Source organism: Gymnoscopelus braueri (genome assembly GCF_963280865.1).
Source record: "Gymnoscopelus braueri genome assembly, chromosome: 15".
Classification (NCBI taxonomy): Eukaryota; Metazoa; Chordata; class Actinopteri; order Myctophiformes; family Myctophidae; genus Gymnoscopelus; species Gymnoscopelus braueri.
The window spans coordinates 46143875-46171292 of record NC_137620.1 but is presented as its reverse complement, the minus strand read 5'-3'; the positions used below and the strand labels follow the sequence as shown (position 1 = coordinate 46171292).

The 27418-nt window shown below is 41.8% G+C and overlaps 1 protein-coding gene across 8 annotated transcripts in view; it reads left to right on the top strand.

Moving 5' to 3' along the window:
• LOC308101253 (CD209 antigen-like protein C) overlaps window positions 1-27418 on the top strand; it is a 111665-nt gene that overhangs the window by 60476 nt on the left and 23771 nt on the right. For 2 of the 8 annotated variants that reach the window (XM_080450655.1, XM_080450656.1), the window contains exons 1-2: window positions 19606-19727; window positions 22715-22861. The exons of 4 other annotated variants lie outside the window; for them this stretch is intronic. In XM_080450655.1, coding sequence (XP_080306781.1) covers window positions 19613-19727; window positions 22715-22861 — 262 coding nt within the window. In that variant the 5' untranslated portion in view covers window positions 19606-19612. Of the gene's footprint in view, window positions 1-4267; window positions 4420-19605; window positions 19728-22714; window positions 22862-27418 lie in introns of those variants that run through there. 2 more of the 8 variants (XR_013934517.1, XM_080450658.1) reach the window with 2 other exon arrangements.

Below are 27418 nucleotides of genomic sequence, written 5' to 3'. Positions count from 1 at the left end.
AGAGGAAGGGTAGTGTTTCCTGAAGAGGTGGGTTTTCAACCTGCGGCGAAATATGGGCAGTGACTCTGCTGTCCTAACATCAGTGGGAAGTTCATTCCACCACTGTGGGGCCAGAACAGAAAAGAGTCGTGACCGTGTGGATCGGCCAGAAGGACCCTTGAGTGACGAGGCAATCAGTCGCCCCGAGGTGGCAGACCGAAGTGGTCGGGCAGGGGTGTAGGCATCGACCATAGCCCGGAGGTAGGAAGGAGCTGTTCCTTTCACTGCCCTATAGGCTAGCACCAGGGTTTTGAACTGGATGCGAGCCGCTACGGGGAGCCAGTGTAGAGAACGGAGAAGGATGGTTGTGTGGGAGAACTTGGGGCGGTTGAACACCAGACGAGCCGCAGCTTTCTGAACAAGCTCCAGAGGTCTGATGGCAGATGCCGGAGCACCAGCGAGGAGGGAGTTGCAGTAGTCCAGGCGGGAGATGACGAGAGCCTGGATGAGCACCTGGGCTGCCTTCTCCGTGAGGAAGGGGCGAATCCTCCTGATGTTGTAGAGGAGGAATCTGCAGGACCTTGTCACTGATGCGATGTTTGCCGAGAACGTCAGTTGATCGTCCAGGGTCACACCCAGATTCTTCGCAGTCCGAGTCGAGGTCACCACAGCATTATCAATGGTGATGGCCATGTCTCGGTGCGGACAGCCCTTCCCCGGGAGGAACATCAGCTCGGTCTTGTCCAGGTTGAGCTTCAGGTGGTTTGTCGACATCCACTCCGAGATGTCAGCCAGACAAGCAGCAATGCGTGCCTCCACTTGGGTATCAGAGGGGGGGAATGAGAGGATCAGCTGGGTGTCATCGGCATAGCAGTGGTAGGAAAAGCCATGGGAGTGGATGACAGCACCCAGAGATGTAGTGTAGAGAGAGAAAAGAAGAGGACCCAGAACCGAGCCTTGGGGAACCCCAGTTGTGAGCCTGTGTGGTTCTGACACAGACCCTCTCAGCATCACCTGGTAGGAGCGACCCGTCAGGTAGGATGCAAACAGGGAGAGTGCAGAGCCTGAGACACCCATCCCCTCGAGGGTGGAGAGGAGGATCTGATGGTTCACCGTGTCGAACGCTGCAGACAGGTCCAGGAGTATCAGGACGGAGGAGAGAGAGTTCGCTCTAGCGGCATGGAGCAACTCCGTCACTGCCAGGAGGGCAGTCTCTGTCGAGTGACCCACTTTGAACCCAGACTGGTTGGAGTCCAGGAGGTTGTTCTGGTGGAGATAGGAGGACAGTTGTTTAAAGACAGCACGTTCGAGAGTTTTAGATAGGAAGGATAGAAGGGAAACCGGTCTGTAGTTCTTGATCTCAGAGGGGTCAAGTGTCGGTTTCTTCAGGAGGGGGGTGACTCTGGCAGTTTTGAAAGTAGAGGGAAAGTAGCCAGATGTCAGAGAGGTGTTAATAAGGTGGGTTAAGAAGGGAAGAAGTTCAGGTGCAATAGACTGCAGCAGAGTGGATGGGACCGGGTCCAGAGAGCATGAGGTGGGGCGACTAGAGGTAACAAGGAGAAGGACCTCGTTAGGGGAGAGGGGAGAGAAGTGGGATAGAGAGGGGATGGGGGGGGGAAGAGGAGTAGATGAGGGTAGAGAGGGGGGGTGGCAGGCAGACAGGTGTGGGTAGTGCGCAGGGCACCAGCCGGGGGAGGAGGGAAGGAGGATCGGATATCGTTCACCTTCTTGTCAAAGAAGTTGGCGAAATCGTCAGGGAGGAGGGACGAGGAGGGAGGAGGGGGTGGTGGTTGCAGGAGAGAGGAGAAAGTTTCATAGAGTTTTTTAGGGTTGGAAGCAGAAGCCTGAATTTTAGTGCAGAAAAAAGCAGCTTTAGCAGCTGATAGAGAGGAGGAAAAAGTAGAAATGAGAGATTGGAAGGTGAGAAGGTCCTCCAGGAGGTTGCCATTTCTCCATTTGCGCTCAGCCGCTCTACATGTTGTTGACCACGTAATGTTAGAGCCTTTATAGGCTTATTTGGTTTTCAAAATGCTTAGTATTGAATAGTCCGTCGCGCCTCATTGTTTATATGCCAAAAAGAAAAGATCTGTAAGCTGTCGACACGCCATGACGCGGTGCATTGATAGCTTGTATGTCTTTTCTTTTGGGTAGGTGACGCACGTTACAAGGATTATTAATAATTATAATAATAATAATAATAAGGTCAAACTAAACTTTTCAATACGCTGCTGTTCTATTTACAGGCGTCACCACGCGTGAAACACATAACATTTTTTTTGAGGTACAATGATGTGTTCTATTGAAATAAAAAAATTATTAACAAGACTGTTAATGTATTAAATTAAACAACTGCCTGCATAGGGACGTTTGGTTCAATATGTTGTGAGTCCACATGTTGGGCATTTAGGCTATCAATAAATCATTTATTTTTTGCAATTAGCCTATAACTATACCGCCATCAGTTAGATTCTAATATTTCAAAGCCATAATGGAAAAAAAAACGGGAGGCTATTTAAAGTAAACGTGTGTTTACTTGACAAAGTCACGTTCATGGTTAAAATGAATGGTTGTTCACTGTGCTGCTGAAACTCGGCAAGGCAACAGGCTGACTTTAATCATTATGCTGAAATCCTGCGTCCTCCATGACTGCAAGGGGCTGCAAATGTTTGGCCATAAAGACCCCAATGTTTTAGTTATGAGTTTGATCTGTCTGATAATATCATCTGCCTGAAGACGCTGTTTAAATGCTATGAGGTGTTCTTTCCTACCCGACTCTCTCCTCCTTGCTCTGTCATCAGACACTGGGAGTATTTCTGCATAAAATGGTAGCCTATATTGAAAGCAGGCTATTATAATCCATAACGTGTTAGTTGGACGCCTATTGCAAACAGTCAACGTTTATCCTCCATGTCTTGTCATTGTCGTCACCCGTCATATAATACTTATTACATTAATATAGTAAGTGAATCCATAAAGTCTAATGATGGTGTTATTGCCGATCAAACTCACAACGTGTCACATCGGGTCATTTAATTTAATGACAGACGTATGTGTGATATAGTCAGGGCTGTATTGGTGATAATAACTGACTTCATGTTAACATGTAAATGTGTAGCTTTCTTAAAATGAATAGGCTATACATACTGTAATATAGGGTAATAAGCTAAGGTACAGTAGACCTTTATTATAAATGTGAACTAGATGATTAAATCATCTACTAGTTATATGCAGTTAACAAACAACTGGTAGCCCAACAACTGTTAAACTGATCTGCTGCTTTTCAGAACATGATGTCACTGCTCAGATTATTAAGTTTTGAAGTTATTAAATACAAAATGAATGAAATAACTCACATATCGTCCTGCAGCTCTAGTGCAGTGGGTTTCAACCCTTTTCATATCAAGGTCCATTATTTATTGGGAATAATAAATAATAATATTTTGTTGTCGTTGGATAAGATTTTGTCCACAATTCAATCCATGCTGTATTGATGTTGGTTCCATAGGAGAGATAACAGGCAAACGTTGATCAAAATAATAATTCTTGTACATTCTCTAATTGTGTTACTTCTTCTTCTTAAGGAATACAGATGTTTAACAATAATTTAACTCTTGAGAGCGTAAAATTTTACACTCTCAAGAGTTAAAGATCTATAAGGGTCCATTTGGTTACCAACTCTCCATCATTTAGCTGGGGACCACCTGGAACCCTCTCAAGGACCACTGGTGGTCCCCGGACCACTGGTTGAGAACCACTGCTCTAGTGCATCAGCATCCCAACAGTGCCATCTACTGGCTTGAACTAGTCAAGACACAGAAAAACTCCTGCAGCCGCGCGGCAGCCATAGAGTTAAAAATATGGGTTAATTTGGTAACTAGCAATTTATTACTGTTCCTGAGTAATTATAACAACAAATGGTCATGAGATCCAGGTGAACCACTCATTATTAGTGAAATATATGAAATATGTACAAATAGGCTAATTATATATTTTATTTTATTTTATATATCAGTACTTTGTGTGCCGTCATTTCTACAGCCTTAGATACATATTATAACTATTTATTCATTCATTTATCCCACACGTTTTCCAAAGCGGCAAAATAAGCCGATCTACAAGCTTCTACACATGCAACATGTTGTGAGCTTGTAAATCGGCTAATTTAGCAACGAATACGTTTGAAAACCACTGAATATAAAATGAGGTGATGATTAAAAAACAAACGATTTAGAGTGAAAAACCATCCTTGTAAAAGTATTGTATTAATTATATGTTCCTACTTCTACAGGTACTGGAGGTCTGGTGAGCCTCATGGTGAAAACAACAAGAGCCCTAATGCAGAACAAGACTGTGTTGAGTATTATGATGGGTCCGTGTCTGGCGTTCCTAACAGAGGATGGAACGATAAAGGGTGTTCTTGGTCCAACTACTGGATGTGTGAAAGAGCTCTGTGCTGAAACCATCATGTTCACCATGTATCCAACCCGATCTCCAGAGATTACCGTAACATTGCACGGAACGAGTGCATTCATTCCGTGGATAGCCGCCTCGGAACTCCCGAATTGCGTGCATATGGTACGGCGCTCCCTTTGTGACAAAACCATTTCGGAGGCGCGCAGTCACAGGCGAACTGTCACCCCGTGAAGGACCACCGAGGGAGCTAAGGCGACCGAGTTGCCGTCCTGAACGGTGGGACGTTCGCCTGTGCCTACTCAGCGCCGTTTGAGTTATGTACCGATAGGCACAGAATCGTAATTTTTTTTGTGGGGACTGCTCTGCTTCCGGGTTTTTCCGGGTTGCGACTGGTTACGCCCACCGTGGGACTCGCCGTACATATGCACGCAATTCGGGAGTTCCGAGGCGGCTATCCACGGAATGAAGTGCACTCGTTCCGTGCAATGTTACGGTAATCTCTGGAGATCAGGCTGATGTATCAGCTAGCTGGTGTGTTGTCTGCCTTGCAAGTTCTACCCAATATGCACTGTAGACATTACATAAACATTTATATTCATATTTTCATATATATAGTTAAAGGGGAGCCTATAGAATGTTAATAACATTAATCTAACAGCCATCTGTTCCATTTTAATACCATGTTTCATATAGATTAATATAATGTTTGTTCTGTTCTTAAAACAGTGCAAGAGAAGTTATGCATCTATTTCTCACCAGTTTTAAGCATTTTATTTGCCATTTAACTTTCTTATTGATTGTGTCACACTCTGATCCTGTCCTCAGCCCCGCCCCCTGTCTTTCCACTGTGGCTCGCTCTTTCCCCCTTCTTTCCTGGTGATGAGGAGACAGGCTACAGCTGTGCGCCCAGCTGCGCGCTGGCCACTGATTAACAATTGACTCTGCCTTTTAACCAGGCGTTCTCTGTTGGCCCAGTGCTTTGTGATAACCTTTTGTCGAGTGACCTACTGTTCGTTGGTACCCTGTCTACTCTCCTTGTGTTTGTTTCCTGCCGTGGCCTTTGTTACTTTTCCCTCTGCTGAGGTTTATCGTTGTTCCTGTGTTAACTAAGACCTGAAGTAAAGGATATAATTTCTGCAATCTCCTGGTTCTGTGCTCCGTTTATTGGTCCAAGTATTACCCGGGTCGGGTCCCTGACAGATTGATTATGTGCTTTAACCACTTAAGCCCTATTTTATACTTTGGCTATTGGAAAATAGCAGATCTACAAGCTCATCGCAATGTGTTGTGAGGTTGTAGATCTGCTACAGGACCACAATGAAAACAAGCCTCTAGGGATCTTTGTGTTATCCTTTTAGCATCATTGTAAAATCAGACCACTGTACTATTTGCAAACTGTTAATAAAGTATTCAATAAATCAAATGATATTTTTTTATATTAATGTAAAGCACTATCATGTTTTGTATTGAAGGTAATATACAAAGTTGTACAAGTTGCATCATTAGTATTATTATCATCATCATTATTATTGTTATGTCTGTAAAGCATTATAAACACATTCATGAGACAACGCTCTCATACAGTAGGTTTATAATCATGCAAGACATCTTATATCAATGTTTATAAAGTATAGGCTGTGTGCATGTTGAACATTATACATAAAAACTATTCTCACGTTGAATTATTATTATTATTAACTCAACAGAAGTAACAGAATTACTGTTTGTACTCATTTGATCATTAATCTCTCATCATGGAGCTTTGTTAACAACATGGAAATGATAGAATATGGGTAAGAATTGTGTGCGCAACATTGGGACTGTTGTTGGCAGAAGATTTGACCACACTAAGCCTCGACTGCTTGGATTTGGGAACTCCAGAGTTAAATCACAACCAAACTTAATTAAAGTCATCATACAGAATAATAGACCATCAAACCATGCCCTGTTACCAACTCTCTTGATGACGAATGCCAGATCTCTTGTATATAAGATTAGTGAGCTTCAGTCTATTTTGATACAAAACCATGTGGACGACGTGGCTGCGATTTCAGAAACTTGGTTTGGACCCCATAAGCCTGAAGAATGACTGAAGCAACCAGCACCAATGAAAAGGCTAATGCTTTTTATAATACTATTGTTGTAATCTTTTAGTGTTATATATGAAGTTTACCACTTTTTGAATGTATTAGTAGAGAGCTGGGTAAGAGGCCTTGTCAGATACAGGGTGACAGAAGGACAGAGTCAGAGGCGGGAAAGTTTGCAGCCTGCTGCAAACTGACACTCTAAACTCTCACGAAGTCCGCTCAGTAACGTAATGTCATACCTGGAGTTGTGAAAGACTCATTGCAAAATACACGGACCACCACAGTAATAAGAACCTAGACACACGAGTTAAGATGCATGACTTGTGACACAGCACAACATAGATTCGGACATTAGGATATCCCAGCCTAAAGTCAACAGGTTACTTATAGACAACTGGCAAATGTAAGACAGGGGTGCCCGGTTTGACCAGTCAATGTGACATGGACTTGGAAAGGTCAAAGCTCTCAGATGGGTAAATTGTTCTACGAATAACGTTAATGAATGTACTTGGATTACACTGTGACGACATTCATCTCATGTATAAAGACACCCCGAATCCTGTCAAATGCTAGGCAGACCTGCAGCGGTCTGCTTCAGCTTGTGTTATTGGCTTATGTATGGCTGACTATTTGAATAAACTAATATGTGATTATATTCGTCGTTGTCTGTCGTAACTTTGATTAATAAATCAACACTATCTTGCCTGAAATTGATAGACATTTCCCTATGAAGACAGTGAAAATCTACAGAAACATAAATAACGCACATCCTCCGTTCCTTGGCGCTGAGCTTTGAACTGTAAAGACAGTAATGATAAAACAAAGATATGGCTCGCAACTCACTTTGATGCTCCAGGTTTTATTTCACAACAAACAGCTGATACGACGTTTCGACCCTTTCGGTCTTTTTCAAGTATAAACAAGAACAGGAAATGACTCTTTTTATACAGGAACAAATGATTTTGGTTACCAGCCCCACCTGGTGATCAGGGGCGGTACCAAGACTTGATAAACATTTTGTCAAGAGACAACTTATCAAAAGACAACATTTCATCTTTTACAGAGTATTTTTAGAACATTTTCTTGATTTTTTACAACCATTTTTTAGACAAAATACTTTAGTAAAGATACAAGTATTAAAAACAGTAGAATACTCAATTCATTTGATTCAACAGACAGGTAATAAGGACTAAGCTTACTATCTGCTGACAAATATTTTCCAAGAAATATTTCTCCAAATAAATACATTTCATGACATGCATTTCTCAAGAAATACTCCTATATCTTTACTATATATCTTTTGACCCGGTCCAGATCCTAGCCACTGTGTACCACAAGTTACAAGCAAAAACAACAAAAGGAAAAGAAAAGTTAACGTTTTATAACCTACACATACACAACCCCCTTCCTTGGCTTGTTTATAAATATGGACTAATATCAAAGTCCTCATTGAGTCCTGTTGGTGCCATGGTTTTAAGATAATGGATCCACCATACTTCCCTCCTCAGTAGGAGATTGTCTATATCTCCCCCTCGTCTCGGAAGATGCACTTTCTCTATTCCTAGGTATCTTAAAGATGAGACATTGTGGTGTGCCTTTTTAAAATGTAAAGCTACTGGGCTTTTTTCGTCCCCATTACGTATTGTACTCCTGTGTTCAGCAATGCGTGTTTTTAATGCACGTGTTGTCTTACCCACATACGCTTTCCCACACGGACATCTAAGTAGATAGATTACATTATTCGTTGTACATGTTATTTTGCCTCTTATTTTTATCTCTTGCCCCGTTGACGGGTGATAGAAAAAGTTGCATTTATCTGTAAAATGACATTGGGCACACGAACCACAACGTCGATTACCATCTGGTAAGTCATCTAGGAGAGTGTGGGTTTTTTTAGGAGGTAGATCTGATTTCACCACAATGTCTCTGATATTATGTGCTCTCCTGTATAGCAGCCTAGGGGGGATCTGGAAAGATTTGTCCAATGTTGGATCAGAACTAAGAAGATGCCAATGTTTTTGTGACAGTGAAAATCTATCCATCAGACAAACCATGGATCACCCCCAAAATCAAGCACCTTATTTACCAGAGACAAAAGGCTTTCAAATCCGGAAAATCATGTGCTTTGGCTAAGTTCTACCAAATAAGGTCCAAAAGGAAATATATGCAGCAAAAAAACACTTCTACAAGTCTAAGGTGGAAGGTGTAGTATCCTGAGGATAATGGTTTCACCCATATAATGGTTTAGTCCAGACTCATATGAATGACGTCATGTGAGACGCGCCAGTATTCAATGTATGCAACCCAAGTGTGGAAGTAAACACAGAACGCTCAATGATATATCCTTGTGTGGACATTACGTTTCTTTTACTAGACACTAAGAGTGACAGTAAGACCAGAAACATTACATGGTGTCAGAATTTAAAGCTCAATTTAATTTAGAATCGACCGACGACGGAAGATAATGGAAAGTTCGGGCGTTCCAATACCTAGAATGGACTGGGACTCGTCCAACCTACCCGATGCGTGGAGAAAGTTTCGCCAGCATGTGGAGTTGATGTTTTCGGGACCTTTGCGAGCCAAAGAAGAGGAAGAAAAATGCAGCTACCTACTCCTGTGGATAGGAGAGAAGGGCAGGGACGTCTTTAATACATGGACTCTGACGGCAGATGAGAGGAAGGTACAGAAGACGTACTATGATGGTTTTGAAACCTACGTTATACCCAAAGCTAACCCCATTTTTGCACGTTATAAGTTCCACGAAAGGATGCAAGGCGACAGTGAGAGCTTTGATCAGTTTGTGACAGAGCTTAGGCTGCTAGTGAAGGACTGTAATTATGACAAAAGTGACGACATGGTCAGGGACAGAATCGTGTTTGCCACTAACTCAGCTAGAGTGAGAGAAAAACTCTTATGTCACGGTCCAGACCTAACACTGGAGAAGGCGATTGACATCGCAAGATCGCATGAACTGTCACAGCAGCAACTAAAAACAATGGATTGTGCAACTGCAAGTGGGGCTAATCAGTTTGTCCACGCAGTTAGCAGGAGACCGTTCAGACCAGACCAGGCACGGTATGGTCGCAAAACGGTGAACAAAGCTGACGCAATGCATGAGGAATGTGGAGCATGCGGAAGAGAGCACAGCCGTGCTGAGGAATGTCCAGCTAAGGGACGTCAATGTAACAACTGCAACAAATTCAACCACTTTGCTAGGATGTGCAGGACACCAACACAGCAACGCCAGATAAAGCCCAAGGCAAAGAGGATGCATGCCATCTCAGACACTGGTGAGCAGCAAAGTGATGATGAACTGTACATTGACTCTATAACAAAACAACATGCAGACACAGACAAGGAACAAGCCTTTGCAGAGTTGCAAATAGGAAAAAAGAGGCACAAGCTAAAATTTAAAATTGACACAGGTGCCCAGGCTAATGTAATACCAGCCAACACATTCCATGAGCTATTTGGATATGTAGTACTAGGCCCACAAGCCAGCAAGCTAACAGGCTATGGTGGGCATATGCTTAATGTTAAAGGGGCCTGCAGGTTAACATGCAGATACAAAGAGAAGACTGTCATGCTTGACTTTGATGTAATTGATGCCAACGCGCCCCCTGTGTTGGGCATGAGAGCATGTCTAGACCTTAATTTGGTTAAAATAATCCATACGGTCGATGCACAGCCCAAACCACACATGAGCATCATGGATGAGTATGCAGACGTGTTTGAAGGCATTGGACTGTTTCCTGGGGAGTGTAATATTCACCTCAAACCCGAAGCAACACCAGTGGTGTGCCCGCCTCGCCGCATACCATACGCCCTACGCAATTGACTCAAAGATGAGTTAGATGAAATGGAGAAAACAGACATAATCCAGAAGGTCACTGAGCCAACAGACTGGGTTAATGCGCTGGTGGTGGTAGAAAAGCCCAAAACAGGAAAGCTTAGGATTTGTTTAGACCCCCGCCCCCTGAACAAAGCCATCCAGAGACCCTACTATCCTCTCCCTACTCTAGATGATATTACCCCTAGACTAGCAGGTGCACAGTATTTCAGTGTACTAGACGCCAGGTCTGGGTACTGGACAATAAAACTCAGCCTTGAGTCATCCATTCTCACCACGTTCAACACCATCTATGGCAGGTATAGGTTCAAAAGACTCCCATTCGGAATCGTATCTGCACAAGATGAGTTCCAGAGACGGGTGGATGAGGCCTATGAGGGGCTTCCATGCGTCGCCGCCATCGTGGATGACATCATAGTGTATGGCCGCACAAAAGAGGAGCACGATGCCAGCCTGCGTGCCATGCTAGAGAGAACCAGACAGAGAGGAATTAAACTGAACAAGGACAAGAGCACCATCTGTGTGACAGAGGTGAACTACTTTGGACACACACTGACACAAGAAGGTGTCAGACCATGACCCTAACAAGGTCAAGGCGATCAAAGACATGGCTGTGCCACAGAGCAAAGCAGAGCTAGAATCAATATTAGGCATGATCACTTACCTGTCCAAATTTGCCCCCAGACTCTCAGAGGCAACAGCCCCACTCCGTCAACTGTTGAAAGAGAGCAGTGAGTTTGTATGGGACTCGAACCATGATGTTGCATTCCAACAAGTGAAGAGCATCTTAACGCAAGAGCCAGGTCCAGTACTTGCCTACTTCGACCACACCAAAGATGTGAAGCTGCAGGTCGATGCTTCCAAATATGGATTAGGAGCAGTCCTGCTGCAGCAAGAGAAACCAGTCGCATATGCGTCCAGAGCACTGAATGAGACTGAAGTCAATTATGCTCAGATCGAAAAGGAGCTGTACGCCGTGCTCTTTGGATGCAAACGATTCCACCAATACCTGTACGGACGTCAGGTGACCGTCGAGTCAGATCACAAGCCGCTGGAGTCAATCATGCGCAAACCCCTTGCAGCTGCGCCGCCGAGGCTCCAACGCATGATACTTCAGTTTCAAAGATACAACATTAACATTGTCCACAAGCCCGGAAAGCAGATTCCAGTAGCAGACACACTATCTAGGAAGCCGTTAGAGTGCTGTGATGACTCACTGAGTGAGGGCATGGACTCACAAATACACTCAGTGATAAGCAGTGCTCCTGTGAGTGACCGAAAGATGGAAGAGGTCAGAACTGCTACAGCCAAAGACGAGCAACTCTCAGCCTTGAGACAGATTATCCAATCAGGGTGGCCAGAGACAGTGAAACAATGTTCCCCTGCCATCACTGAATATTGGAACCACCGGGATGAAATAACAGAGATGAATGGCATTCTGCTAAAAGGAGAAAAAATCATTGTGCCACACTCACTCAGAGCTGATATGCTTTCACGCATACACACAGGCCACTTCGGCATGGAGAAGTGTAAGCAGCGGGCAAGAGACGTTATATTCTGGCCAGGGATGTGCAAACAAATAGGGACACTAGTTGGATCATGTAGCATTTGCCTCGAACGACGCAACTCCATCCCCAAAGAGCCAATGCTGTCACACCCCATTCCAGAGCGACCTTGGCAGGTGATAGGCACTGATCTGTTCAAATGGAACAACACTGACTATATAGTTGCAGTTGACTATTATAGTAGGTACTTTGAGGTAGAACAAATCTCTAGCCTCACATCCACAGCTGTGATCCAGAAGCTGAAGGCCATGTTTTCCCGGTTCGGGATTGGCCAGACCGTCATCAGTGATAACGGCCCGTGCTTTGTAAATGCATGGGATTTTGAGCACATCACAAGTAGCCCCCACTACCCGCAGAGCAACGGGCTGGCTGAGAAGACTGTGCAAACGGCCAAAGCCATCATGGACAAAGCACACGCACAGAGATCAGACCCCTATCTCAGCCTATTGGAATACAGAAACACACCAGTGGACGGATTCAAGTCACCAGCACAATTGCTGATGAGCCGATGTTTGCGCTCAATCTTTCCAATTACTGAGAAGCAGCTACAACCAGAACTTGCCTGTCGCAGTGCAGTTCAAGGCAGGAGAGAACTGTGTCAAAAACGACAAAAACAGTACTACGACAGGAACGCAAAACCACAACCTACACTGTCAGTAGGAGCCACGGTCCGCTTCCAGCAACCAACAGGGACGTGGAAACCCGCAACAGTCGTCGGAGCAGCAGGGACCCAGCGATCCTACAACATCTTCACGGATAAAGGCCACACGCTCCGACGCAATCGGCGTCACCTCCTACAAACCACCGAGGGAGATACAGGTCACGAAGTTGCAACAGAAGGCCAACAGGTGGAGCCTCAGACCACTGAGACTTTACAGCAGACTGTTGCAAGTTCCCCAACAGTGCCACCACAATGCACTACTACCAGGTCAGGCCGCACGGTTAAGCCAAGAGCCATATTAGACCTGTGATTAAAAAAAAAAAAAAAAAGGACTGTTCTTGCACTGACATTGTTAAAAAAAAAAAAAAAAAAAAAGAGGAAGAAAAGCATGTGATTTTGCACTGATATTTGCATTGGAGATTGTTGATTATTGTTCCAGAGATGTTGGTTGAGCTAATCAGGGTCAAAGCTGATTTGATGTTATGGTGATATAATTGAATGCGCTTATTTTGTTGTAACCAGTTTGTTTTTCCCAGTGATACAGATTACATGATGAAACTGACTCAAAGAATTGATGAGTTACAATGTGACTTGTGTGATATTTTGATATTGATTCAGCTAACAGTAATTCACATTGTGTCCTGCCTCTTCCTTCAAAAGGAAGGAGATGTAGTATCCTGAGGATAATGGTTAATTATAATGGCCCGAATTGATGTCCCTGGAATCAACCCCCAGGACTTTGTGGCAATTGCCAATGCAATTAATGCTAAGTTTATCACAGTGTCCCAGTCACTTGAGCCCCTGGAACGATCAGCTTTACCTTCCTTCCTTCCATCCCCCCCCCCTTTGCCTACTATACCAGTATGGGAGGTATATAATAGATTGTCTTCCATCAACTGTCATAAATATCCTGGCCCAGATATGATCCCCCCCAATATTTTGAAAGAGTTTGCATGTGAGATCAGCATTCCTCTTTGTGATATCATCAACAGTTCATTTGATGAAGGGGTGGTTCCTAGACAATGGAAAGAGGCTACTGTTGTCCCTATACCAAAATCCTCCCCATGCAACATAGATGAATTAAGATCTCATTAACAGCTCAACACTCAAAAATATGTGAACATTTTGCTGGGAACTGGATTCTTAATGACATCACGCCAAACCTAGACCCCATGCAATTTGGCAGCCGACAGAACCGTTCCACAACACACAATCTAGTCAGCTTAATGGACTTTGTGTATATGACTAGTGATGTTTCAGGCTCAGTGTGCACAGTAATTACAACTGACTTTGCCAAGGCCTTCGATGCCGTAGACCACACAGTGGCAGTGCAGTGTCTCCTTGATCTACTGTAGGAGTGAGACCGGGTCTGATTCCATGGATTTGCAGCTTCATGACTGACCGGCAGCAAAAAGTGCGCTACCAGGGACATCTATCTGATTGGGAATATCCCACATGTGGAGTTGCACAGGGGACCGTATTAGGGCCTATATAGTCTTCCTCGCACTGATTAACAGTGCCCTCCAGGATGGACCAAACCACTGGAAATATGTGGATGATATGACTATGGCCCAGTCGTGGAGGCCCAAGGTACCTTGCACCCTCCAACAGACCCTGAATGGTTTGGACATCTGGGTAAACGAGCACAAAATGAAACTCAATCCAAGAAAATGCAAAGTTGTACATGTCACTTTCATGAGACAAAAACCGGCCCTCCCAACACTTTCCATTGACCAAAACATACTAGAAGTCTGTGGCACAGTAAAGGTTCTGGGGGTCACCATTCAAGCTGATTTGAAATGGGACAGCCAGGTGGACTATATGTTGACCTCAGCCAATAGAAAGCTTTTCGTCCTATGTCGCCTGAAGAAATTTGGGGTCCAAGACCCTGAATTGGTTTCGATCTACACAGGCTATGTGCGTCCGGTGCTGGAGTATGCAGTCCCAGTCTGGCACAGTTCCTTAACTGTTGACCAGACGAAAAGACTGGAAAGAGTTCAGAAACGGGCTTGCAAAATCATACTTGGCCGGAGGTACTCGGGATACACAGAGGCTCTCCGCAGCCTCACATTGTGCACCCTAGCAGAGAGGCGCACTCAACTGTGTCTCGACTTTGCCAGGAAGCTGTTTAAGTCCAACTTCAGAAACTGGCTACCCTGCCTCAGGAAGGAGATCTCTGGTCGCCAAACAAGGAATGGAGATGACCTGGACACTCTACATTGCCGAACTGAGAGATACAAGAAATCACCAATCCCATATATGTGCAGACTTTTAAATGATAGTGGATGTTAGATTGTTTTATGTTACTAGATTTTTAGATAGGCAATTGCATTTTTTAGATTTGAAGTTTTATATTGTAATCAGCAAAATAATTCAGTGTTTTTAATGTCTTTTTAAACATCTGTGATCATGCTGAAATCTGAATAAACATAAACAAGAAGTACTCTAGCATCACCTTGTGGAGACTAGATGAAACAAAGCGTCACCTTCCTAAACTAAGTAATGTTTTTGAGGAAAATTATATTTTTGCCTAAATCAGCTCCTCATGACACTGTCCACCTCTGGTCAAATCGCCTATCTCCTAAATGAAAACTACTCCCTAGTGTGACTTAGGCCAAAATAGGCATTTCTTTCGGCCTAAGTCACATGACAAAAAAATTGCTTAAGTCTGTAAATCAGTAAATAATAAGTCAGGTTTAATCCTATTTAACCCTATTTAAATCTCTTATGTTACATAACTGACAGACAGTGTTATTTTTATGCTAATAGTCATAATTTGTTATTAACGTTTTGGGTGAAATGATTAAGAAATATGTAGATTTGTTTTGGATTTTTATTTTTTCTGATGAACTTAAGAAAATTACTAATGTCCTATATAATACTAGGACATTAGTTTAGGAAGGTGACGAAAGGTTAGTAGAAGGTTTATTCAAACATCATCATAGTCAGAGGCATCATTTGCGCGTCTTAATCTATTAAGACCGGGGCATCTGTGTGTCATTTTCAGCTTTCTTTGGCTATTCAAAAATAGCAGATCTACAAACTCATAGCGCGGCACCGAGTGCCATAATGTGCCATAATATCATTAATGACACTCAAACTTGACATAACCTAAAATGTAGTTACTGTGGTCAGCCTTTGGATGGCAGTATAGCCCATCAAAAATAATGGATTATTCTGTTTCTGACCCATGCATCCCTAGCACCTGAACAGTTACCTTTTCAGCAGTGGTGTAAAGTAACTAAGTACATTTACTCAAGTGCTGTACTTAAGTACAATTTTGAGGTAATTTTGATTTACTGGAGTATTTCCATTTTTCAATACTTTTACTTCTACTCCACTGCAATTATTTGAAAACTTTAGTTACTAGTTACTTTGTAGATTTTGATTATTATTACAAAACATACATTAACCACTTCAGCCCTATATACATTTCGGCCATTTGAAAATAGCAGATCGAGAAGCTCACAATGTGTTGCGATGCGACGCATTGTGAGCTTGTAGATCTGCTATTTTCCAAAGATTTTCATACATTGTATACATTTGAAAACTTGTGAAATGGGACATTCTGCATAATGAGTAGGCTACTTTCTATTATTGGTTAATTAAGTACATTTTGATACCAGTACTTTTGTACTTTTACTCAAGTTTAGAATTCCAGACTTTTACTTGTAACAGAGTATTTCTACATTGCAGTATTGATACTTTTACTTAAGTACAACATGTGTGTACTTTTCCCACCACTGCTTTTCAGAAAATGTATCATTTAAGTAGTTTTGATATAATTAGATAAAAGAGCAACTGATATTGTTGCAGATGTTTTGTACATTCTGAAGTTTGTCCCATATCTGTTGCGTTACCTTTAATGACTCTATACCAGACTCCCTCCTTTTTCACTATCGTTGCTGTCCAAAACAGCTCCTTTTATTATTATTTTAAAAACATTTAAAAATACTGAAAATAGCAGATCTACAAGCTCCCAACGCATTGCGTCGCATTGTGAGCTTGTAGATCTGCTATTTTCACTGCTTGAAATATAGAGATACAAGGTTTCTGCCCGACAGCAACGCTGTATATACACCATCTTTACCAGAAATAGCAGATCTACAAGTTTGTGTTCTGAGCTCGAAGATATGCTATATTTTCGCCAAGTGTCTCTAGGGTCCATACTCTTCTCTGAACACTGAGGATTTTAACAGTGTGAGTATGTGGGGGTATAATATGTATCTTTAACCCTTTATGTGACAGGCTGGTGTATACATGCCTAGCCTAGCAGAGAAACTGAAGGAGATCCATGCCTTTGAACAGAAGACCCTCAGTCCTGAACAATGGGAAAAACAGAAGTCACAGTGACAACAATATCAACATACTGACGTAGAGACAGACACACACACACACACACACACACACACACACACACACACACACACACACACACACACACACACACACACACACACACACACACACACACACACACACACACACACACACACACACACACACACAAAATAGCAGATCTAAAAGCTCATAGCGCGGCACCGAGTGCCGCGCTATGGGCTTGTAGATCTGCATTTTTTGAAAAACCGTGAAAATTTTTGCAAATCTTATATATATTTCTTTTTTTACATAATATATTTAAAGATTTGCACACATTTTCACGTACAAAAAATAGCAGATCTACAAGCTCATAGTGCGGCACTCGTGCCGCACTATGAGCTTGTATATAATGCTATTTTGAATAGCCAGATAAATCTAAAATGACAGATACTTTCCCGGCCAAATGGGTTAAATGGCTTTTTAAAAGCCATTTAAGCTATAACTAGGCTAAGTTTGAACTTAGTATGAGGTTGTGCAACTGACCCCAGACCACCACCTATAGGGACCCTGAAGCTGCTCCCCCCTCCCTACCTAACAAAACCAAGTTCTACTGAACTAAAAACTAAACGAACAGATAGAACTACCGGCCAGATCCAGACTCCAGGCCAAACTAAAGTAAACTAAGTAACATAAAGAAAAGGCTTTCTAGCCTAGATAATCAACGGTGTGGGTTCTGAGGTTGTAACTGGGTCTGTGTCTGGAGTGGAACTGAATCTGGCTGGCTTTGATCCACAAGTTTCCTAGGCTGTGTGGGCATGACTTCCTGTCCATTTCATTGGATATCATTGGATCAAATCGACAGGAAGTGATGCCCACACAGCCTGGAAACTTGTGGATAGAGGCTGGTAATTGCAATCCCAGATCAGCTGCAGGTGTGCCAGCCTGGGTGAGAGGAGAGACAGTGGGGGTTAATAGTGATTTATTGAGGGAATGATGTCATGGCCACACGCAATAGTTTTTTAACATCTTTGATATTTTTCAAATATTTTCAAAAATAGCAGATCTACAAGCTTGCAGCGTGTCACTTCGTGCCACGCTGCGAGCTTGTAGATCTGCTATTTTTGAATAGCCAACATACAAATGGATAAAGTGGTTAAAATGATGATGCTATGTTAACTACTTTTGCTGGGGAACCCCGCCAAGGACCCCTGGACCCCACTTTGAGAACCAATGATTTACAGCAGTGGTTTTCACTCTCTCCTTTAGCTGTCCTGGGAGAGCGATTAGCATGTTCTCTCTCTACTTTAGGAATGTTGAGCTGTCTACCAGATGTTAGCTGTATCTCTCTGCTCTTTCTGCTCTCAGAAAGAGCACTCTATCTGTACTGCTTTTACCCTTACAGCCGGGAAAAGCATCTGCGTTGTTTTAACCCTTACTTGCTCCTACATTATGATTAGGATTATACATTTAGAGGTTAGATTCAGGGGTTGGAATTAGAGTTAAACATGATTTATACTTAGTTGCGTTGCCAGTGTCATGCACCAAAAAATAGCTGATCCATAAGCTCACTACGCGTCTAAGCGTGACACGTTGTGAGCTTGTAGATCAGCTATTTTTTCGGCTTCAGGCTTACAGTTAAACATGGAAAAATATACAAAATAAATAGCCGTCCTAAAATGGCAGTGTTGATGACCTCAGTATAGCAATGTTAATACAAACCCTGTGTTTGTGTGTGTGTGTGTGTGTGTGTGTGTGTGTGTGTGTGTGTGTGTGTGTGTGTGTGTGTGTGTGTGTGTGTGTCATGAGGACACAGAGTAGATTGAGTCAACAGAGTAGAGTGAATCATGCTGCAACCGGCACTATGAAGGTCATCTGAGGTTTCATCTCCACACTCTAACAATGAGAGAAGACTCTGCCTTCCATCCCTCATCTTTAGAGCAGTGGTTCTCAAGGTGCGGCCTGGGGACCCCCAGAGGTCCTTCAGGGGTCCCCAGCAAAACAAGGAACAGTTTAACCACTTTAACCCTATTTTAAATTCTGGATATTGGAAAATAGCAGATCTACAAGCTTTTTTTTTTTTAATGAACTAGGGCTTCAGTGATTCATTCATAATGTATTTGTGTAAGTTTGTAGGAAACACCAAATTACTCTTTTTGTGTTGAAATGAAATATTAAGTGAACCTTTGAGCCACATGCAGCTGAGATTACAGATGTAGATTTAGTTAGATCAATATTATATCAACCTGTTCAGACACTGTCAGCACTGATGTTGTGTCCAACACAATCCTACTCTTTGACCCCCAAATATGGCACTTTTACTCCTCTGTCCAATTAATTGTAGTTACTAGTTACTTTTTTAGATTTAGATTATTATTATTACAAAACACACATTAACCATTTCAGCCCTCAAGGACCCCCTAAAGGACCCCCTCAAGGACCCCTGGGGGTCACTGCTCTCAGGAACACAGCTACCTCTTGCTGCTTTTTTCTCCACCTCCCCTAAAAGCGTGCGTTCCGCGAAGGAACCAATCAGTTGTCTCTAAACATGCTTCTCCACACCTCCATCCAATGAGAATCTAGCTTCTCTTCCCTCCCGTCTTCATGGGAGAACTTCTGGGAACTCGGATTAATGAGAAATAGGAATAAAATATATCTGTCACTATCTGTCACCCTCCAATAAATACAATAAATACAAGGCATCGTGCTTATTGTCTTCATACTGAGTCTGGGCTTCACAATGAAGGCTGCTTTGTTTCTGTTCCTGTTCTGTCTGGCTGAGGCTGATGACGTCCGCTTTGAGTTCAACTTGAAAATCCAAAAGCTGCAGAGCCAGCTGGAAGCACAGATTTCAGGTCAGGACGCTTAACAGATATTTACCTTTCAAACATGAGTGAGGTCATTTTAACGTCTACTCTGGACGTGTTTATTTTGTGACAATATTTAGATATTTTATATTAATTTGATCAGACATGCTGTGTTTTTCAAATTACTTTTTGCTTTTTTTTAAATAATTCTTTGGGGAAATTAAAAATAAAGAAAATAATTATAATAAAATAAAATAAAATAAATGAAAAAGTAATTGAAAAAAACACGCATTAGATCAGTCACCAGAAGCAGGGACGTGTGTTTACAATGAGTCTATCATGGTTAAAATGGAATTTGAAGTTACAATGGGTTTGTATAGGAAGTGGGGGTAAATATTGAATAAAGCAACTTAAAAAGTGTCTGGGGTGAAACACAAAAGCCTGAGTAGACGTTAAAATTACCCGAGACATGAAAATGAAATATATCTTTTAGACGAGAGGCTACGATTCATGCTTGTTGGGCAAAACGTGACTTTTAAGGCTTTGTGGATGCAGGAGCAAGACAGCACAGACAATCTCGCCGGCCTTAAAGGAGATGAAGGCTGAAATAGACAGTCAACAGCTGGTAGATGTAAAAAGGGTACTAAAAGAGAGCAGAACATTCCTAATGTAGAGGGAAAGAACAGGCCAAGGAAAGGAAGAGAGTTAGCCAAGGGTTGAGAGTAGCAAGTGAGAAGCCCATACTAGGATGAACGAAAGAGGAGAAAGGGAGGAAAGGTGAGCTTGATGTCAGGCTAATCTCTTTGACATATTGGAAGAGGGGGAACGAAAACATGTTTGTGTGCTTTTCTGTTGTCCGCTGAGAGTTAGGAAGGAACAAATGATGTGTAATGATGACTCATGTCTCCCGCAGAAAGGAAGGGAGGACAGACAGGGGGTGGGAGAAGAGGGAAAGATATATATGAGAACGAGGGGGAGAAGAGTCAGAGAGTATTGTGACGGAGTTGTTTGCTGTATCGCTAGAGCTTCCTATCTTTCTGTAATAAACCTTTTCTATTATACTCATATACTTCAAGTTTGAGAGTGCCTTCATTATACCAATCTACTATTCCCTGATTGAGTACCAGTAGGACCTCATTAGCAACCACAGCTTCAAGAAGTTCTAAACATACAACGTGGAATGTGTTTCAAATGTTTCATCATTTCACCAGTGGTGTAACTAAGTACATTTACTTAAGCACAATTTTGAGGTATTCTTTTTACTTTACTGGAGTATGTATTTCCAATTCATTACTTGTACTTCTACTCCACATCTCATAGGCAAATATTGTACTTTTACTCCACTACAATTATTTGAAAACTTGAGCTATAGTTGCTTTGTAGATTTAGATTATTATTACAAAACATACATTAACCACTTCAATCCTGTATACATTTTGTCTATTTGAAAATAGCAGATCTACAATCTCACATCGCGTCGCATCAAATAATTTTTTATACATTTCATACATTTGAAAACTTGTGAAACAATGAGTACTTTCTACTTTTGGTACTTTAAGTACATTCTGATGCCAATACTTTTGTAAAATTTGAATACCGGACGTTTACTTGTAACAGAGTATTTCTACATTGCAGAATTAATACTTTTACTTAAAGGACCATTTCACCCATTTTCAACCTTACCCAGGGGTAATAAATAAATAATCCTTTTGCAAACAACATCCATGTTCTGTTCCTTTGTCAGCAATGATCCAAATGGGAAGTTTATTTCATCAGCTAGAATGTGACAGGTTGATATTGTTTGATCCCGTTTTTGTTGCAGCACAGTCCTCATTTAAGTTAATGGTTTTCACCTGTTGAGCTGCTGTGCGCAGCAGGGCAGATCCCCGCCAGGCCAGGTTGACCTACCCAGGCCCATGAAATTCATAGGCAGTCATAGTAGCCAATTGGAATGAAATCTGCTAAAACTGACTGATGACTGATGCAGGACCATATATAGGCTATATATTGTCGCTGTCGGGTGGAAACCTTGTATGTCCAAAACTGTTCCTTTTTTAAACGATTTAAAAACACTTTAAAATAGTGAAAATAGCCAATCTACAAGCTATATTATTAATACTGAAGAAATACTACATTTTAAATAGGGAAAAATTAACTTAAGTCATTATCAGTGCAAGTCCAATCACATGTAATTGTAATGAAAATAACATGTGGGAAAATACATAAAATCTCAAATCTGTGAATGCTCATGTGATTCATATAACACCTAGCCTACTTCAGTCAGTCCAGGGCTGAATGTGACAAATATTGATGTTACCAATATAACTGTACAAATATTGGTGACAAATATTGGTAATTTGCCAATACATTATGTTGTGAAGTAAATGGGTTATAGTGCGTGCCATAAATCCTGAAGGGGGTGTCAACAAGTGTCATTTGGTAGCGGCAGACATCTTTGTGGGGGATAAACAGGTTGACCTAACATTGCCCCCCACAAGTATGTCTGCAGCTACTATGCCACGCCCCCACCCCCCCCCCCCCCCTGGTGACGACACGTTGGCACCCACTATATTTCACTGATAGTTATACGATTCTTTATTCTTTATATTCATATAATTGGTCCTCACTAATACTCATGATAATATGGTACCATTTTGTCAACTTGGTCTGTGTCTCAGAAGAGGGCTGTGGACAGTTCAGAAACACGCCTACCAGTGACATCATCAATGGGTAATCCAAGCTAATAGAAACGGCGTGAAAAAATAATGAAATCTTTATTGAAAAGAAAATACATGCTTTTACAATGATGATGTCACTGGTAGGTTTCTGAACCGCCCACTGCCCTTCTCTGAGACACAGAGTCAGTAGAAAAAATGGTCCCATTTTATCATGAGCATTAGTGAGGACCAATTACATGAAGATAGGTTGAAAACGGATGAAGTCGTCCTTAATTTAAGTAAAACATGTGATTACTTTTTCCACCTCTGAATGTCACTTATACGTTTTCTCAATGATTATTATATATATATTTTCAGATATGGCTTCTAGACTGTCTGCGAGTGAAACCAAGACGGGAGAGCTCCAGACCAGACTGTCTGAGAGTGAAACCAGGATGAGAGAGCTCCAGCAGACCAGACCCTCTGCGAGTGAAACCAAGATGGCAGAGCTCCAGACCAGACTGAGTGAGTGAGAAGCTAGTGGAGGAACTGCAGAAACACATAGATTTTTTTTTAAACACCAAAAGTCTAAAAAGTCTGGGGGTAATCATTGCTATAGAGTGTTTGTTCAGTAACAGTGTTAAATAGCTCTATATTGTGATAGTAATTATTACTATAGAGTGTTTGTTCAGTAACAGTGTTAAATAGCTCTATATTGTGATAGTAATCATTACTATAGAGTGTTTGTTCAGTAACAGTGTTAAATAGCTCTATATTGTGATAGCAGCCTAATCATTGCTATAGTGTTTGTTCAAATCAAACTTTATTTATTTAGCACATTTAAAACAACGACCAAAGATCGACCAAAGTGCTGTACAGAGCAGGAGCAACAAACAAAGCATATATATGTAGGCAAGTGTCAACAAGAGCACCAAACACGTATATGCACACATATAAAACACTCAGATGAGATTAAAATCCAAAGCAAATAAATGAGTCTTAAGCAGGGACTTGAAAACATTGATGGACAGAGCAGATCTAATATAGAAGGGCAGGCTATTCCAGGGCCTGGGGGCTGCAGCCGCAAATGCACGTGAGCCCCTGGTTCTCTTGCTAATATTATTGAGCTCGGCCAGCAGTAGCTCGTCAGCAGATCTCAGAGCTCTGGCTGGGGTATAGGGTTCCAGGAGCTCAGAGAGATACTGAGGGGCCAGCCCATTAAGAGATTTAAAGGTAAATAGGAGAACCTTAAAATCAATCCTAAAATTAACAGGGAGCCAGTGCATTGAGGCCAAAACAGGGGTTATGTGTTCCCGTTTTTTTAGTGCCAGTCAGCAGGCGAGCAGCAGCGATCTGGACCAATTGCAGTCGTCTAAGAGATGACTGTCCAATGCCGGTGTATAGAGAATTACAGTCGTCAAGTCTGGATGAAATGACAGCATGGATTGCGATTTCTAACTGTTTTGGGGGGTATGGCTTGACCTTGGCGAGGAGGCGGAGCTGAAAAAAACTAGTCTAGACAACGGAGCTGATTTTTTGTTCAGTAACAGTGTTAAAGGGCAAGAACACTTTGGTAGAGGTTTGGGTTGTGTAGTTACATTGCCATGATGTAACTCCAAGGTGGACAAGAAATTTAAAAAAATTGCTGCATTGATTAGACATTGACCATTCAAAATATGCTCCTCATTGAATTACTGTACATTGTATGGTTAAATAGATCTCAAAGTCACTCTTTTAGCCCGTAAACAAACACAAACTAAACTGATTCAGACAATATAGATTCTATATTGTCTGAATCAGTTTTGTTTGTGTTTGTTTACGGGCCAAAATAGTGACTTTGAGATCTATTAGAACATCACATTTGATTTTTTTTTATAAAAATGTCAACTTCCTGTTGATTTTGTCATTTTGATTAGTAAGAAAACCCAGACTGGATCCGTGGATCCGGATCTGGGTCTTCAAAGAGTAAATTCAACAGGAAGTTAAAATTTCTAAACAAACAGCACTGGGTTTGGTGATGTTCTATATTGTCTGAATCAGTTTTGATTGTGTTTGTTTACGGGCTAAAAGAGTGGCATTGAGAGCAATTATTTTAGATTTCTTGTCCACCTTTAGAGTTACATCATGGCATGGTAACTACACAACCCAAACCTCTACCAAAGTGTTCTTGCCCTTTAAATAGCTCTATATTGTGCTATAGTGTTTGTTCAGTAACAGGAGTCTACATGTCTCTCCAGCTCTTTAATAAACAGAAAATAAATTTTCAGGTAGGTGACAAAATCTCAGCCAATCAGGAGAGAGTACCCATTTATCAGCTTCATTTGTATAGTGTTCCAGTTCCAATCTGCTCATTTATGTGTGTCATCACTTCCAATTTCACTTGTTTAATCTGTATCCTGACTGAGTTCTCTATCCTGATTGGTATCCCGACCTGAACATGAATTTTCTGTTTAATAAAGAGCTGGAGAGACATGGAGACTCCTGTTACTGAACAAACACTCTATATGATTACTGTCAGAATATAAAGCTACAAAACAACTATATTCACACTCACTCACAGACGTGGAGTGTGTGGGAGTGGGAGTTCAATTGCACTGATTTATACACAAAAAAAATCAAATTGAAAAATGTACAGTATATATCTGGTTTCTGCTCGACAGAATATAGCTTCATGTTGTGCGACAGCACTATCATCGGAGTTGTGAAAGATTCATGTTTTTTGTTTGTTTGTTTATACATTGTCTTTTCTATTAACATGTTGGATTCATGTTAAGGTGTACTTTCAGACATTTAACCACTTAAACTGTCAATACGTAGTAAACTTGACCTTTGGCTCTGCACTTGGTCTGCTCTTGTTCACCCTCTACACCAAACCTCTTTGCCTCGTAGATCTGCTATTTCCTGCGAATCCTCTCACCAGAATAGGGATGTAAGGGGTTGATGTAAGGGAAAGAAAAAGGAGAAAAGGTTCCTATTACAAACATTTGGTGGCCCCCCTGTAGTAACTCTTAGGACCCCTAGGGGTCCCAGGGCCCCATTGAAGACCCCTGAGATAGGCTAAAGTGCACATAGTTTCAATAGGCTTGTTGGCACTTTGACATTTAAGAACTAATATTTCAACAGTTTCTACAAACAGTTGCTGTTTGTTTGTTTATACATTGTCTTTTCTATTAACATGTTGGATTCATGTTAAGGTGTACTTTCAGACATACAGAAAATAGCAGATCCACAAGCTCACAACGCGTCGCTGTGGGCTTGTAAATCTGCCATTTGAAAAAAGCCATATAGGTTTCAACTGGTTACACTGATTTTGATACTAAATTAATTTAGCTATGGACCGTCTGGAACCCCCTCATGGACCCTTGGGGGTCCCCAGACCCCAGTTTGACAACCACCATTCTAGAGCATTTAAACAATGTAATGCATGTAAACAACTGGGAAGAGTCATGGGTAGTCCTTTCATGAGGAGGCGAAGGGGCTGGTTCAGGTGGGAGGTGCTAAGGTAGAAAACCAGATATACTTAAAGGAGAATTCCGGACAAATTAAGTGTTATCTTTCATGTCTCGTTACTCACCTAGCGACGTAAAAAGTGGCGTTCTTTTTTTCCATATATTCCCCTGTCGTCATTTTTTAAACACCCTCCGTTGTTATAATGGGAGCAAGTGGGTTAGTGAAGTTCGTCTATTATAACCGACGCAATGTTATTTTTTTCTCTACTACGATTCATTGTAGAGTCTCATGATAGTCAAACATGCGCTGAAAATTCCTGCGAGCCTGCCGTTAATGGCGAACGATTTAACACTGGATGCTTGTTTCTTTCCAGAACCTGGCAACTCGTGTTGCCAGATTCTGGAAACAAGCAACCAGTGTTAAATCGTTCGCCATTAACGGCAGGCTCGCAGGAATTTTCAGCGCATGTTTGACTATCATGAGACTCTACAATGAATCGTAGTAGAGAAAAAATAACATTGCGTCGGTTATAATAGACGAACTTCACTAACCCACTTGCTCCCATTATAACAACGGAGGGTGTTTAAAAAATGACGACAGGGGAATATATGGAAAAAAAGAACGCCACTTTTTACGTCGCTAGGTGAGTAACGAGACATGAAAGATAACACTTAATTTGTCCGGAATTCTCCTTTAATGAACTGGAGGCGTGTCCACATAAAACATACTTTTATCACTTTCTGTGCACTTTTTTGAAAAAAATCTACCTCCTAGTATAATCATAATACATGATGATCATGTTTTAGGGGGAAGATAAATCACAGCACCCCATCTTTAACTTCCACCATTTGATCCTTTGCTCAACCTTCACTCTCTGCAGGGTGATCCTACAGAGCACCATGCAGACTGCTCTGTCTCTCTGTCTATGGTGCTGAAGCACCGTTATGTGTTTGCTTCAGGTGGGGGCTCTAAAACCAATGCCTTGCTCAGTGGCGTAACGCAGAATCGCGGGGCCTCCCCGCGGGAGTTTCACGTGCGCGAAAAAATTCGGGTCTAATTCGGTCTAATTCGGTTCTATTTGACCAATATAAATCAACTTTTCTTTTTTTTTTGCTGTAAAAATATTTGTATCAGCGCAGGCGGGGCCCCCCCTGCTGGTGGCCCCCCCGCACCGCATCGCTTGCTGCCCCTCCGTTACGCCACTGGCCTTGTTCAAGGTCACTGACAGGAGTTTGTCTCTAACATGCATGTGTTTTGGTGTGTGAGGAAACCCAAGTGAGCAGTGGGAGAACATACAAACTGCACACAGAAAGATCCCAGTGAGGTGTTTAAGATCTATTATTTACGGTACTTATCATGACTGATAGATCTGCTAATATGAAATATACTGTACTTAAATGCTAACTAATGAATACTTTCTTGTGTTCTGGTAATAAAGCTGACCACCCAAGTGTCTCCCATTAAAGAGGATTAACACCAAGAGTAGATGCAAAGGTTTAGTGATTTATTTCTCAGTTTCCATTCACCATGAATGTTTCTGACTATAAAGCAAACAAATGGAACAAAATAACAAAATGGAATTTAGACAATAAATAGAACATATGAAACATTATATTATTGTAAAGTAAGTTA